The sequence below is a fragment of the Neltuma alba genome, unplaced genomic scaffold, assembly GCF_004799145.2.
Source record: "Neltuma alba isolate B1F8T4 unplaced genomic scaffold, ASM479914v2 tig00003671_pilon, whole genome shotgun sequence".
Taxonomy (NCBI): domain Eukaryota; kingdom Viridiplantae; phylum Streptophyta; class Magnoliopsida; order Fabales; family Fabaceae; genus Neltuma; species Neltuma alba.
Genome location: NW_021633379.1, coordinates 36,551 through 50,212, shown reverse-complemented (window position 1 = coordinate 50,212; position 13,662 = coordinate 36,551). Strand labels below are relative to the sequence as shown.

The 13,662-nt window shown below is 32.5% G+C and overlaps 1 protein-coding gene and 1 pseudogene across 2 annotated transcripts in view; both read left to right on the top strand.

Annotated features, from left to right (window-relative positions):
• The first annotated feature begins 950 nt into the window (after positions 1 to 950).
• On the top strand, positions 951 to 4,327 carry LOC114742164 (cysteine-rich receptor-like protein kinase 29; annotated as a pseudogene).
• A 960-nt stretch (positions 4,328 to 5,287) lies between these two features.
• The window catches only part of LOC114742166 (uncharacterized), a 37,737-nt gene continuing 29,362 nt past the window's right edge, over positions 5,288 to 13,662 (top strand). Inside the window, exons 1-2 of one of the 2 annotated variants that reach the window (XM_028930432.1) lie at positions 5,288 to 5,607; positions 5,967 to 6,090. In XM_028930432.1, the coding sequence (XP_028786265.1) occupies positions 5,301 to 5,607; positions 5,967 to 6,085 (426 nt within the window). In that variant the 5' untranslated portion in view covers positions 5,288 to 5,300 and the 3' untranslated portion in view covers positions 6,086 to 6,090. Of the gene's footprint in view, positions 5,608 to 5,966; positions 6,613 to 13,662 lie in introns of those variants that run through there. The other variant, XM_028930431.1, reaches the window with a different exon arrangement.

The following is a 13,662-nucleotide window of genomic DNA, read 5'->3' as shown; positions in this document are numbered from 1 at the left end:
AAGTTTTTATATACATGTAATTATACCAATTTCATAACCTATTAAAAAAAATGCAATTGTATGTATCCAATATCAAATTAACTATTTGTGTCTATTGTAACATTTATAAAAAAGTTTATGTCACTTCTATTTACCCCAAAAATAAAAATCTTTTGTAATCATTTGTCTAGGTTTAAAGTGGCATTTCTTTTTGCTATTTTTCTTCTTTTGCTTCATGTGACTACTCACATGTTACAAAAAGTTTGCAAGTAGTTTCAATCAGATGATTTAAGAAGGTATTTTAAGGAAATAACATTTTTTTAAAATAACTAATTTAACTTGTTTACTTAATTTACCTAAATTAATTAAATAGATTTTATATTAAGAAAAAGACAGTATGAACTATGAACCTTCATCCATTCATTTACTTACGTTGAAACTCATCTTTCAATTTTACCAATCCGTCTTATTTGCAATATTGTGCTACCAACCCTATATTTGTACATCTAAAAAAATAGAAATGTCTGTGAAATATATATATGTCATTTTTGTATTTGTATATGTTCCTTATTAATATATATTATATAAATTCATTTTTCAGAGCCTGAAAGATCTTGACTTATAAGAATTTATATGAAAATGCCTTCCCTTCGTTGAAGAAATTTATTGACGGTGCACCAATATTGTTGTCTTATAGACGTCATTACGTGGGGAAGGTTCCCTGCAGCCTGCATATTTCAATATTCACTTTCACAACCTGCAATTTAGGGATGACAGAGAATGACATAAGTCAATCTATCGTAGTCAATAATACCCATTGATAGATTGTTGAACCAAGAAATAGGTGCTTTTTGTCCTCGTTTTAATATTCTTTATTTCGATTTGAAGAATAAATTATAACATTTATGACTTGGAAAAAGTGTGTTATGATGCTGATGATTAGCGCAGCAGTAAGACAGAGTCATAGAAAAATTGTATCTTGGCATCAGAAAAGACCATTTACGCGTGACAAATTTCAAAGACGATAAAGCTACCTTTGAAATTTACCCATAATTAAGTCAAGTCAACTCTGGGGATGAGTCTTTTACAACAAAAACCTCATAAAGCGAAACGAAATAAGAAATGTACGAAACAGAGCTGAAGGCTTTAGACTTTAAAACTTCCCTGAATGCTATAATACTCGGACACAGTTCAATGGCCGGAGCTTATTTAGCATTGCTTCAATTTCTTTGTGTACTTATCGCTCAATTATTATATGGAGCCAGCAGCCAACCAGAATTTCGAGATTATTATTGCAGCAACAGCAGCAACACAGCAAATAGCACCTACCAGACCAACCTCAATACCTTTTATCAAATCTCGCTTCTGACAAACAAATAGATTATGGCTTCTACAATCTCTCTTATGGTATTTACCCAAATACAATGTATGCTGTTGGGTTATGCAGGGGAGATGTTATGCCAGATTTTTGCCGTAGCTGCCTCAACAATTCATCAGTCCTGCTGCCACACCTATGTCCAAATCACAAGCAAGCTTTTGGGATGTACGATGAGTGCATGTTATATTACTCAAACACTTCCATATTAGGCATGCGGGTGCCTCCTACTGATGCATTCTACATGTGGAACGTAAACTCTGCGAAAAGTTGGAATCAGTATAATCAAGTCCTTTCTGGTTTGCTGCGAAAGCTAAGTAGCAGTGCTGCATCTGGTGACTCCAGTGTAAAGTTTGCTGCAGGAAATGAAGAAGGACCTGACCTTCAAAATATATATGCTGTTGTTCAGTGCACACCTAATTTGAACGAGTCAGAATGCAATACCTGCTTGCTTTGGGCCATCTCAAAAATTCCAGATTGCTGTAATGACAGGCCAGGTGGTAGGGTTATTACACCCATTTGTAACTTTAGATATGAAAGTTACCGCTTCTATGCAATTACAGCTGATGTACCCTTATCAGCTCCGTCGCCGCTACCATCTCCCCCTCCCCGTACTCTGCTTACACCTCCATCACTTCCATACACCAACATAACATCTTCATCACCTCCTCCATACGCAGATACAACATCCTCAGAAGGTACTTTCATTAGCAGTTAAGCCACCAAAACTCCCCCTTTGTTGAGATTTCACATTCCAGCAGGGAGGAACGGGTGGTTTTTAGCAAATAAGTAAGCCTCCAAAATCAACATTTTTTTCCATTATTTCTCTTAATGAACGGGGATTTTTATTTTCCAGGAAAGAAATCACAAACTGTCATTGCCATTGTTGTGCCAACTTCTACATTTGTTGTGTTGCTTCTCTGTGTTTGGATTTGTGTAAGAGTGAGAGACCAAGGAAGAAAATTTCCAAGTGAGTACACGTTGATATATTGCTAACAGCCTGACAATGTTGAGCGAAGTCAAATTTTATTAAATTTCTTGTGGCTTTTTCAAGGCGTTTGTTCTATAGAACTTGCATCTTTGATTAAACACCATCTAAGGTAATGGCTTATAAACATATTTTGCCCAGGTGATATTGAAGCTGTTGATTCAATTGACGTCACTGAGTCAATACGGTTCGAATTTGACACCATCAAAGTTGCTACGAATAACTTCTCCGATCAAAACAAGCTTGGACAAGGAGGATTTGGACCAGTTTACAAGGTAGACATGTAACAATCACAAAATTACAAGGTCAAATTTTGATACTTGTTGTCCAACTTTCAGGGCAAGCTCTCCAGCGGAAAAGAGATTGCAGTAAAAAGGTTGTCTATGGATTCTGGGCAAGGGGACATTGAATTTAAGAATGAAGTACAAGTAATGGTCAGGCTTCGACACCGAAATTTGGTTAGACTCCTCGGGTTTTGTTTGAAAAAAAAGGAACGGCTTCTAGTGTATGAGCTTCTTCATAATAGAAGTCTTGATCACTTTATATTTGGTAAGTTAGACATTCTATTTCTACATGGAAAATGAAATTCATTACCCTTTGTCACAAGTATAAATAAGCAAATACCCTGACTCTACTTTATATGATTATGTCTTGAATTGAGATATAGATCCAATTAGACGTGCACAATTGAGATGGGAAACACGCTACAAAATTATAGAAGGAATTGCCCGAGGCCTTCTTTATCTTCATGAAGAATCTCAACAACAAATTATTCATCGTGATCTTAAAGCAAGTAACATTCTTTTAGATGAAAGGATGAATCCTCATATTTCAGATTTTGGTATGGCAAGACTATTTATTAGTGATCAAACTCAAGCCAATACAAATAGAGTTGTGGGGACCTAGTAAGTACCAAAACATATCATATCTAATTAGTTTCTAAATGTCATACACCAAACAGAAGAAAAACTTGAATATGATGGTCAAGAGAAGTGTAACATATGGTATTTGATCACTTTGACATGTAGTGGGTATATGGCACCAGAGTATGTAGGGCATGGAAGATTCTCAGCAAAGTCTGATGTCTTCAGTTTTGGTGTACTGATTCTAGAAATGGTGAGTGGCCAGAAGAATGGGGTTCATAATATGGAGGATGTAGAGCATCTACCAAGTTTGGTATGTTTTGATCCTTTTCACTATTTATTCCTCCTTGGCTTTGAAATTCTCAAGAGTTTAGGAAATTAATCATTATTGGTCCGCATGAAACTTAGAAGTTTCGAACTAATACTTACCAAAATTGAGCAATTTGTCGCAGGCGTGGAAAAGCTGGAGGAAAGGGATGGCCTCTAATATTATAGATCCCACGTTAAAAGATGGTTCAAGAAATGAAATAATGAGATGCCTTCACATTGGTTTACTGTGTGTTCAAGAAAAAGCTGCAGAAAGACCAGCCATGGCTTCCCTTGTGCTTATGCTCAGCAGCCACTCTTTCTCACTTCAAGAACCCATGAAACCTGCATTTTTTATGGATGACACAAGTTTATCAGGCAGACAATCCGGGAATTACAGATATAGTAAATCTGCAAAATCATTGTCAGTAAACGAGGCCTCAATAACTGATATACATCCTCGGTAATTTGACTTGTAGAGGTGACACTCTCAATCATAATTGCTGCCAATATAACCGAGTGCTTTAAGTGCTTTAATTTTTTTTCCAATGAGAACGATAGAGTGTTTTGAATTGCATAAACAGGAAAGGATGCAATGTATTTTAATTCAAAAGTTCCCTATCATAAGTAGAGAATTTCATATCACGAGAACAATGCAGGTAAAAACAGTAGTGATTCTGATTATTCAAGGTTAGTTGATAGTTGACTTGCAGAAATTGTCGCTTTTTGTATGAATGCTTATGCTTAATAGAATCTCACCTGTTTCAAGCATTATTTTTCAACAGACCTGGCAATTGTTACTCGTTCCACAAGCTATCTGCATCCCATTTATCCAGCAATTCAGAGTTATAGAAAACGTTTAGTAAAGATTTATTGTTTGTTGGAAGGCCATTTGAATCTGCCAAAGTCAATGAAGTGCTCATACAAACTATCGATGGTTATTGAGTTCTCCGATGTTATAGTACTAGCTAAAATAAGCTGGTTAGTTCATCTCATCTAAACAAAATATTAGCACCAAAATTTCCTTTACTATTTTTTAAGGCTAAATTGAAATCTTGTATAAAATTAAAAGACTAAAAATATATCTTAGTCTAAATTTTTTTGCGGTTCCTCTATATCCAATTGACAGCTGAAGGATTTAACTTTTTATTGTTGATTTGATATACGCTTCTCTATTTCATTCTTTTCTAATAATATCCCCCAATCTCAACTTCGTTTCTTACCTGGTGTTTTTTTTTTTTTTTTATCTTGTATTAATTTCTTTTTTTTTTATTTCTTTACCATATACATTGAATTTAACAGTATATTCGTTGCGCCACAAGTGTTCTGCAGAAAGCCGGAGCAAGAAGACGACTGCAAACATGATTAAGAAGGTAGAAACTTCGACACCCTATGCTCAAAGAAACTTCACTGCCGAGAAACTATTCAGTGAATGATGGTGACGATCCCTGTCAAGTCTCCGGGAAAATTCTGCAACAGAGAAGCAACTACACATTTCCCCATTGAAGTTGTCATGAAAGCTCACTTTTTTCCCACCTGTCATCTCTCTATACGGCAATTTCTATCATTTCTTTTACCCTCGTTTCTCTCCTTTCTCATCTCCCCTTTCTCACCGCCTTCGACCCTAACGATTTCCAACATAGCCACTGTTTCGATTTGAAAAGTCACTACACATAGAAGCAAGTATCAAACTAACCTTCATATGCTTCTTTCGCGCCTCAATTCGAACGCAAAAGTCAGCAACTATGGCTTCGTCAATATCTCTCATGGCTAAAATGCTGACGGGTTAATGCGGTTGGGCTCTGCAGAGGCCGGGTTGAGCAAGACGAATGCCGTAGTTGCCTCAAGAATGCCTCAACTCTTCTCCCAAAGTTGTGTCCAAATCAGAAGGGGGCAGTGGGAAACTATGGTACTCAGATTGTTCGATATCAGAGACGGCGGAATCCGATTCTCCGTCCCATTTAACAGCCGCTATGAATCTTCTGTCTCTTATTCTCTCATATTGAGAATGCCAGGGAGGCAGTATCACATTACCCCTTTTATGATCCCGCAACTGATGGCTCGCCAAAACCTTCTTCCAGCGTCAGCCTCTGGAGGTACGTACCAGTCAAACTATTCTAAGAAAATTTGGTCCCATCACTAGGTGATGAAGTTTGATGGAGAAATTGTGATGTAATTTGAAAATTTGTGAAAATTTATTCTCTTTTTTTATGGACAACTTACAAGAATATAGAGATAGGAGAAGCTTTGGGTTCTGCTTCTTTGAGTCGGCTTTGAACTCTCTGTTTCTCTGTAATCTTCGTCTCCTCAAACGATAACTTTCTGGTGGGGCTTCCCTTTCCATATATGGAAGGAAAGGAAGGAAAGGATGCAAATTTTCAAAGATACCAGCATGTCATATTAGGCTTCAAGATTTAATGTACTTGGGGATGTTTTCATGGAAACTTCTTTTCAGGAAAGACCAAGACATTACTAACAGGTTGTCCCTATAGTTGTGCCAATTCTTGCCTCTATTGTGCTGCTTTATATTGTTTGGATCGTTGTACGAGCGAGAATGAACCGGAGAAGACATAATCAAAGTAAGTTTACATATTCTGTTATCGCAAACCATATAAATGTGAATCAAAACATGGTTAAATTTCTTGCAGCTTTTGAAAAGAGATAGAAAAAAAATAAGGAAAGTGAGACACTGAGACCTACTTGACGTTCTATGTCAAAGCAAGTTGTTGTCACTATGAAGCTTCTGGAGATGGGATTCACCTTTTCTCTTATGCTTGTGCCTTCCATTTTTCCTGCTGGACATCTGGGAATTCAAATCCATTATTCATTAGGATCCTACTTGGGAAGGAGTAGAAAGAAGAGAAAGAATTGAGTCACACTTTCCTCTCTTTTTTTTCTCTATTTCATTTATTCTCTCATGCAAAAGTTAATCTTGATACATTATGAACAATTATAAGCCCATTTAAATTTTATATAAGGAACTAGCTTAAATTCTATTTTCTAGATGAATCTGAAAGTTGACAGTGCAATCGAACTTGCTGAATCAATATAATGTGCACTTGAGACCATCAAAGCTGCTACGTACTGATAACTTCTCAAATGAAATGAGAAGGCGGATTTGGACAAGTTTACGGGGTGAAGAGAGAAATAAAACTCATGTTGAAGGGTCCGTTCGTGTGTGTATTGTCTAACATTAAATAGTGATGCGCCCTGGTTGACTTCAAGTTAGGCTCTCCAATGGACAAGACATTAACTGCAGTGAAAAGATTGTCTGGGAATTCTGGCCAAAGGCTATATTGAGTTCAAGAATGAGGCGTTATTAATGGTCCAACTTCTGCATCGAAATTTAGATAGACTCATTGGTTTTTGGTTGAAACAAAATGAGCGGCTATTAATATATGAGTTTCTTCCTCATAAAGTCTTGATTACTTTTTATTTGGAAAGTCTTGAATGAGAAATTCATTACTTCCTTGCTTTCTTACATGACTGAATTCGTGATTTGTTATGCTCACTGCACTTTAAACTACGTTATTTCAAGGGAAGATTATCCATAAATCCAGATAAAAAAGATTAAATGTAAAGAGTTCATGTGAAATTCAATTTTTAACAAGTTATATAAGTTTGATTTGTGCATGATGCAATTTGACATGTAAATATACAACTTTAACTTGTAAATATAAATTGTTGAGTTTGTCTTGGAAATATGAATTTGTTCTTGGAACCTCCTTATATTTAATTTTTTTTACCTAAGAGCTATGGATAATTTTCCCTTATTTCAAATTAACATGCATAGGTCCTACCAGACGTTTACAATTAGGTTGGGAAACTCACTACAAAATAATAGAAGGCCTTGCTCAGGGTCTTTTTTATCTTCATGAGAAATCTCAACAATGAATTATTCATCATGATCTTAAGGCAAGTAACATTCTCTTAGATGCAAAAATGAATCTTAATTAAAATATCTGATTTTGACATGGTACAATTATTTGTCTCAGATCACACTCAAGTCAATACAAATAGAATAGTAGAAACATGGTGAGTATCAAATTATAGCATGAATACATAAATGTTATGTATGCCAAACCAAAGAAGGTTTAATATAGTTGTCAAGAGATATATTGATGATTATATTATATTAATGGCAATGATTTGCCGTAGATATATGGTACCAGAATATATAAAATGTGGACAATTTTTAGTAAATTAGATGTTTTTAGTTATAGTGTGTTGATTCTTGAGATAATAGGCGGCCAAAAGAATGGAAGCTTTTACTACAACGAGAATGTAGAGCATCTGCTAAGTTTTGTACGCCTTCCGCCTTATTGTCATGATTTCTCAACCTTCCATTAGAACTATCGGTTTAGAAAATCAGTCATTATAAAAAGCCGGATGAAAGAGACTCTTTGATGTTGTAGATTCCACATTAAACGATGTTTCAAGACATTTTTTTTCCCGATAAATTTATGAACTTTATTGATATATTAACATTGTTTTTCTTATGGTATTCCGGTTGATATATTTTTGGATTATATATATTAATTAATTAATTACAGTGCATGTCAATTATTTGATTATGCTCAAAACTGTCAAAAGAAATTAATTGAATAAATTATTAATGAATCTTTCATCCATTTTTTTAGCTGAATCTTTCATCCATTTTTAAAACCTACATTTTGTTCAATTTTTAATATCATGAAAAATGTTCTGCTAAAAATTTTAATGGACATGGATTTTGGGCTTTTGGGTTTGTTTTGAGCTTGGGGCCCAAGATCAACCTTAAAGTATTGAAATGTTTAGAGTATTGAAATGATGCATACCATGATAGTAGCTCTTCAAGGTTTAAGTGTGCATTCAAAGGTTTAGATTGTTTTAGGGATAAAAGTAGAAATTGAAGAAGATAATTGATTCTTTAAATTAAGGAATAAAAAGGACTTAGTACTATTCATCCCTTGTATATCATAATCTTCAATTTATCTCGTTTCATAGGTTTTTTTTAATGAAAATATGTGCTAATGATTTAAAAAGTAATCATAAAATTTTTCTCAAGTCAACAAGTGTTTAATTTCATTAATTGCTCAATCTCTTGTTGTAATTAATAAAACAGAATTTATCTAACCCTCTTAAGCATCAATCAAGAGAACCTAATAATCTCATCGGTGCAATCAATAAGAAGCATTAAGCAAAAAGTAAAATAAACATATATGTGTCACTAATCAAAAATAGAGATAAACAATCAAGAGTCAATCTATACAAAGGTTCAAAATAATCTTACAGCAAATTGTTTACCTACTCATAGTCAGCCAGTAGCCAAAAATACATGAGAAAATTATAGCCATAGCATATTACAAAAGAGGAAAGGAATAAATAGCAAAAAAAAAAAAAAAAAACCAAGAAGAAGGAGCTCCAAATCTCTTCCATAGCTCGATCTCTCGCTTCAAGGCCTTTAAGCACCTAAAACCTTAGCATAGTAGCTCCTACGGATGACTAAGAGGTCTGGAATGAGTGAAAATATCGCTTCCCTTTGATTTACACAACATATGGAGTCGCAGGATGCATGTTGTCTTTAAAATGCAGAATTTTAATAAAGGGAAAATTTCAATCAAAGACCTCAGTAAGACAGTCATTTCAAACAGCCCCCAAAATATTCTGAAATGCCACTGTTGGACCAAAGGAGCAAACTGAAATTAATTTAGTAAAAGAAAAGACATTTTTACCCCTCAAAACTTTGTGACCTGAAGCTTTTCCCCCTCTCTCTAGAAACATTCAATAGCTCCAACTCTTCTCTCCGCTACAAAAAAACAGTTGATTAGTGACGGAATTTGTGATGGAAACAAGTTTCGTCGCTAATTTCTGACAGAATTTGAGACAGAAACAAATTCTGTTGCTATTTTTTTTTTGACAGATTAGGGACAGAATTTTTCCATCGCTAATATTAGTGACGGATTAGCGATGAAATTTCTGTCTATCGCTAAATTCTGTCACTAATCCGTTAAAAATCAGTCAATAAATATTTAGTGATGGAATTTTTTCCGTCAGAAATTTTTGTTGCTAAATTGTTTGTTACAGAAGTTTTTGTCGCTAATTCTATTCCGTCACAATTCCGTTGCTAATCCGTCACTAATTTTAAATTTCATTATTTTAAATTATAATATGACAAAAATTTATATAATAACAATTAAGAATATAATGATTTAAAAACATTTTAATTATAAAATAAATTGATATATTTGTGGAGTTGGTGTTAATGAGGATATCATTATCATTCATGTCATAATTATGTATATACTGAAAATAGAAAGACAATTTCTTAGAAAACTTATTTATATTTTGTTTAAATAAATTCCTCTCAAATATTAATAATAATTTAAAAATATAATAAGAAATTAATAACTTTCTTATACAAACTGATATAAGAAAGAAATAATTTTATCATATGTACAATATATTGAAATATATAATATATGATAGAAATTCAAAACCAAAAAATAAATTTTATATGAACGCAAACTAATATTGAAGTGGATTTTGAATTTCAATCATTAAATAATAAAATTTAATCACGATATAATTAATACCCATGATATAGATTGATTTTGGTCTTCAATAAAAAAAATGGTGTGTACAAAGAATTTTAAGAAAATAAATTACATAGGATATATATACAAGTAGGAGAATATTGTTTATCTTAATCTATTCAAATCATTTAATTTTTTATATAGAATAATTTATTAGATTTTATTATAGTAGTTATTTTTGAATAACAAGATTTTTTGACTAATTGTAAATGATTTTCTTCAAACATATAAAACACATATAGATAATATAATATAATGTAATATAATACATATATAATTAAATTGTATATATTATTAATGTTAATTAAAAATAAATTTAAAAATATTTATAAAAAATTATTTATGATTTAAAATTCAAAATTAGTGTCGTTAGAAACTAAAATTATATTAAAAATATTTTTTAAAAAAAAAAATATTATAAAAAAATAGTAAAAATTATTTTTTCATTAAAGTAGTTATGATTAAAATTATCATATAGTATGTTTTTAGTTTTAATAATATATATAATTGTTTGTGTAAAATAATATTATATATATTTAATTTTACATAATAAGTCAACAGGTTCATTGCAGCTCAGCTGGTAAAGCTGTACGAGCGCACAAAGGAGTTCAAAAGTGACATGTGATGTGGCAGGCAACGGTGAGTTGGCAGCACAAATGGCAAGCAGAGGTGAGATGGTAGTACACGTGGAGGTGGTCACTGGTGATGACATGGTGATTAGTAGAGGTGCCACATGGCATTTTAATTTTGTTTTCAAAAATAAGGTTATTCCATCGCTAATTTGTGACGGAAATTTCTGTCAAGAATTAGCGACGGAAAAATTCCGTCATAATTAGCCCATCGCTAATCAATTAGTGATAAAGGAATTAGCGACGGAACAAATTCCGTCACTAATCCGTTTCTGTCACTAATCCGTCACTAATTCTATTGCTAATTTAAAAATTCCATCCTAAATTCCGTCATTAAAAGCATGTCTTTTTGTAGTGCTCTCACACTCTCTAAAAAATCCGCTATTGCGTTGAGAGAGATCATTTTTTGTCTTCATAGTTTGGGTAAGGAGAGCCTTCATCGTTTCTAGTATGGAGGTCAGTGCTATTTTGGTGATAAGAGCCTTCGTTGTCCTCATAGTCTCTCTCTCCCCCCATACATGACCTCTTTCACTGCCTTTCCATTCAAAAATTTCTGCATATAATATTGCAAATCTTTCTCCATTTCTTCTATTATAGATTATGTGCCTGTTTGGCATCACTTATTTTGAGCTTATAAGTAGCTTATAAACTCTATAAGCTCTATAAGCTCGATTGACACAATTAGGTCTGTTTGGATCAGCTTTTCTGTAATCGGACTTTTGTCTGAAAAGCTACAATAAGCTATAAGCTAAAATTAACAGCTTATGACTTATAGCTTATGGCTTATGGCTTTTGAAATATGAAGAGAGAAAAAGTTAAGAAATTTATTACCTCTTTTGGTTCTTATTATAAGCCTCAAATAACTAATTTGTAGATAATAAAAAATCAGTTAAAATTAGTTGAAAGTAATGAATAAGTTAAAAATATATTTTTATTTTTAAATATGCTCCTAAAAATATACTTTTATTTTTTTATGTTTCACTTTATATTTAAAATATTTTTTATGACTTCTTCATATTAAATTATTTTAATTTCATTGTATTATGTGAAATTATTTTTTTAATCATGTTTCATTATTTATTAAAACTCATATATTTTGGTCATTTTACAACCAAACTTACTTTTACTCAATCATAATCCAAACAACCTTTTACCAATCTCATTTTTGCAATCTAGCTTTTCTGAACTCTAATCCAAACACAATTCAGCTTATCCAATTTAGCTTTTATCCAATTTCACTTCTTTAGAAGCTACTTTTTCAATAAGCTACTTTTCCTATCACTGATCCAAATGGACCCTATATGGGTTTGGTTTAGGCTGTCATGAAGTTCTAAATCAGCAAGAAATTTTTTTACTGCTCAGATTTGAGATAAAATTATATAGTGGGTTGATTTCAGATTCACACCGTTGAGTATTGAGAGTAAGCCATTCAATTCTTATCGTGAATTGTATTATGAATTTGCAAATTCCACTTCTCCAGAAAAATAGTGATTTTGTATTATGAAAACTCATATTTTTGTTGTGAATTCGTAAATTTCTATTATAAATGTATACTGTGTTTAATTATTAAAAATTGATAGAAATTAATACTTGAATGATGTGCAGCAACATATTATATATGACTAGCGACAGTAGAATTAAATGTTTATGAGTTCATTGATTATTTTGAGTTTTTATTATTACACCTGTGCGAATGTACTAATGGGTTTTATCCTTTTGCCATAGAAACAACACACCATACTAAAGTCTGAGTTGTTGTGGTGGCTCATTACTTACAAAAAAAATACAAAGTCAAGTACTGTTGTGAAACTATTTCCACAGATAAAGACACAACAACAAAAAAGGCAATGACATAGCGATTGTTATATTTCTATCCAAGATATAATTTAACCTACTTTAGAATGTGTTCAAATTTGTGTATAGAGAATTTGTGCAATTTCAATTTTAAGGGACATATATTATGAGTATGTTTTATGTCAATTAATTCTAATCTTCTACTTATCCCTACTAGTTTATAAGTATGCGATGTGCTATTGACAAATGAAATTAGGGAATTGGCAACAATGATACATTGCTTAACAATTTCATGTTTTGTAAATATGGCTGTCATATTGACAATTGAAATTAGAAAATTTGCAAACAAGATACGTTTATTAACAACAAGAATATATCTATTTGCAAGTGAATTAGTTGAATTGAAGAAGATGAACATGATAATTCACAAGTCTATGCAGGGATTATTTACAAGTGGAATTAGGCAATTTGCAACACGGATACGCCCCTTAACAATTGGAATCTGTCTATTTGCAAGTGAATTTATTTAATTCATGAACACGACAATTTAGGAGCAATAGTTCACAAGTGGAATTAGAAGATTTGTGACACGATTACGCCCATTAACAACATAAATACGTCTATTCATAAGTGGATTTATTTCATTCATAAAGTTGAACAGAGCAATTCACAGGTCTGAAAGCGATGGTTCCCAATTAGGATCAGGACATATGCAACATAGATACACCTATTAATAGCATAAATACGTCCATTTACAAATGGAATTATTTTATTCATAAAGTTAAACAAAATAATTTTCAAATTTGAGACCAACAATTTACAAGTGAAGTTAGAACATTTGCAAGACGGATATGCACATTGACAATGTATACATGTCTACTTGCAAATAGATTTATTTCATTCATAGAGTTGCACAAAACAGTTCATAACTCTGGGAGTGACAGCTCAAAAGTAGAATTAGGATATTTGCAAAATGGATATGCCCATTAACAATATAAATACATCCATTTGCAAGTAGATTAATTTATTTTACATTTGCATAGTTGCCAGCCAATTTCAGTGTAGTACTTCATCTATCATTTTACTTTCTAAGGTCTTCACAGATTCGCCTCCCACATGGAAGAAGCAAAATAATTGGTTTCCACTACCACTT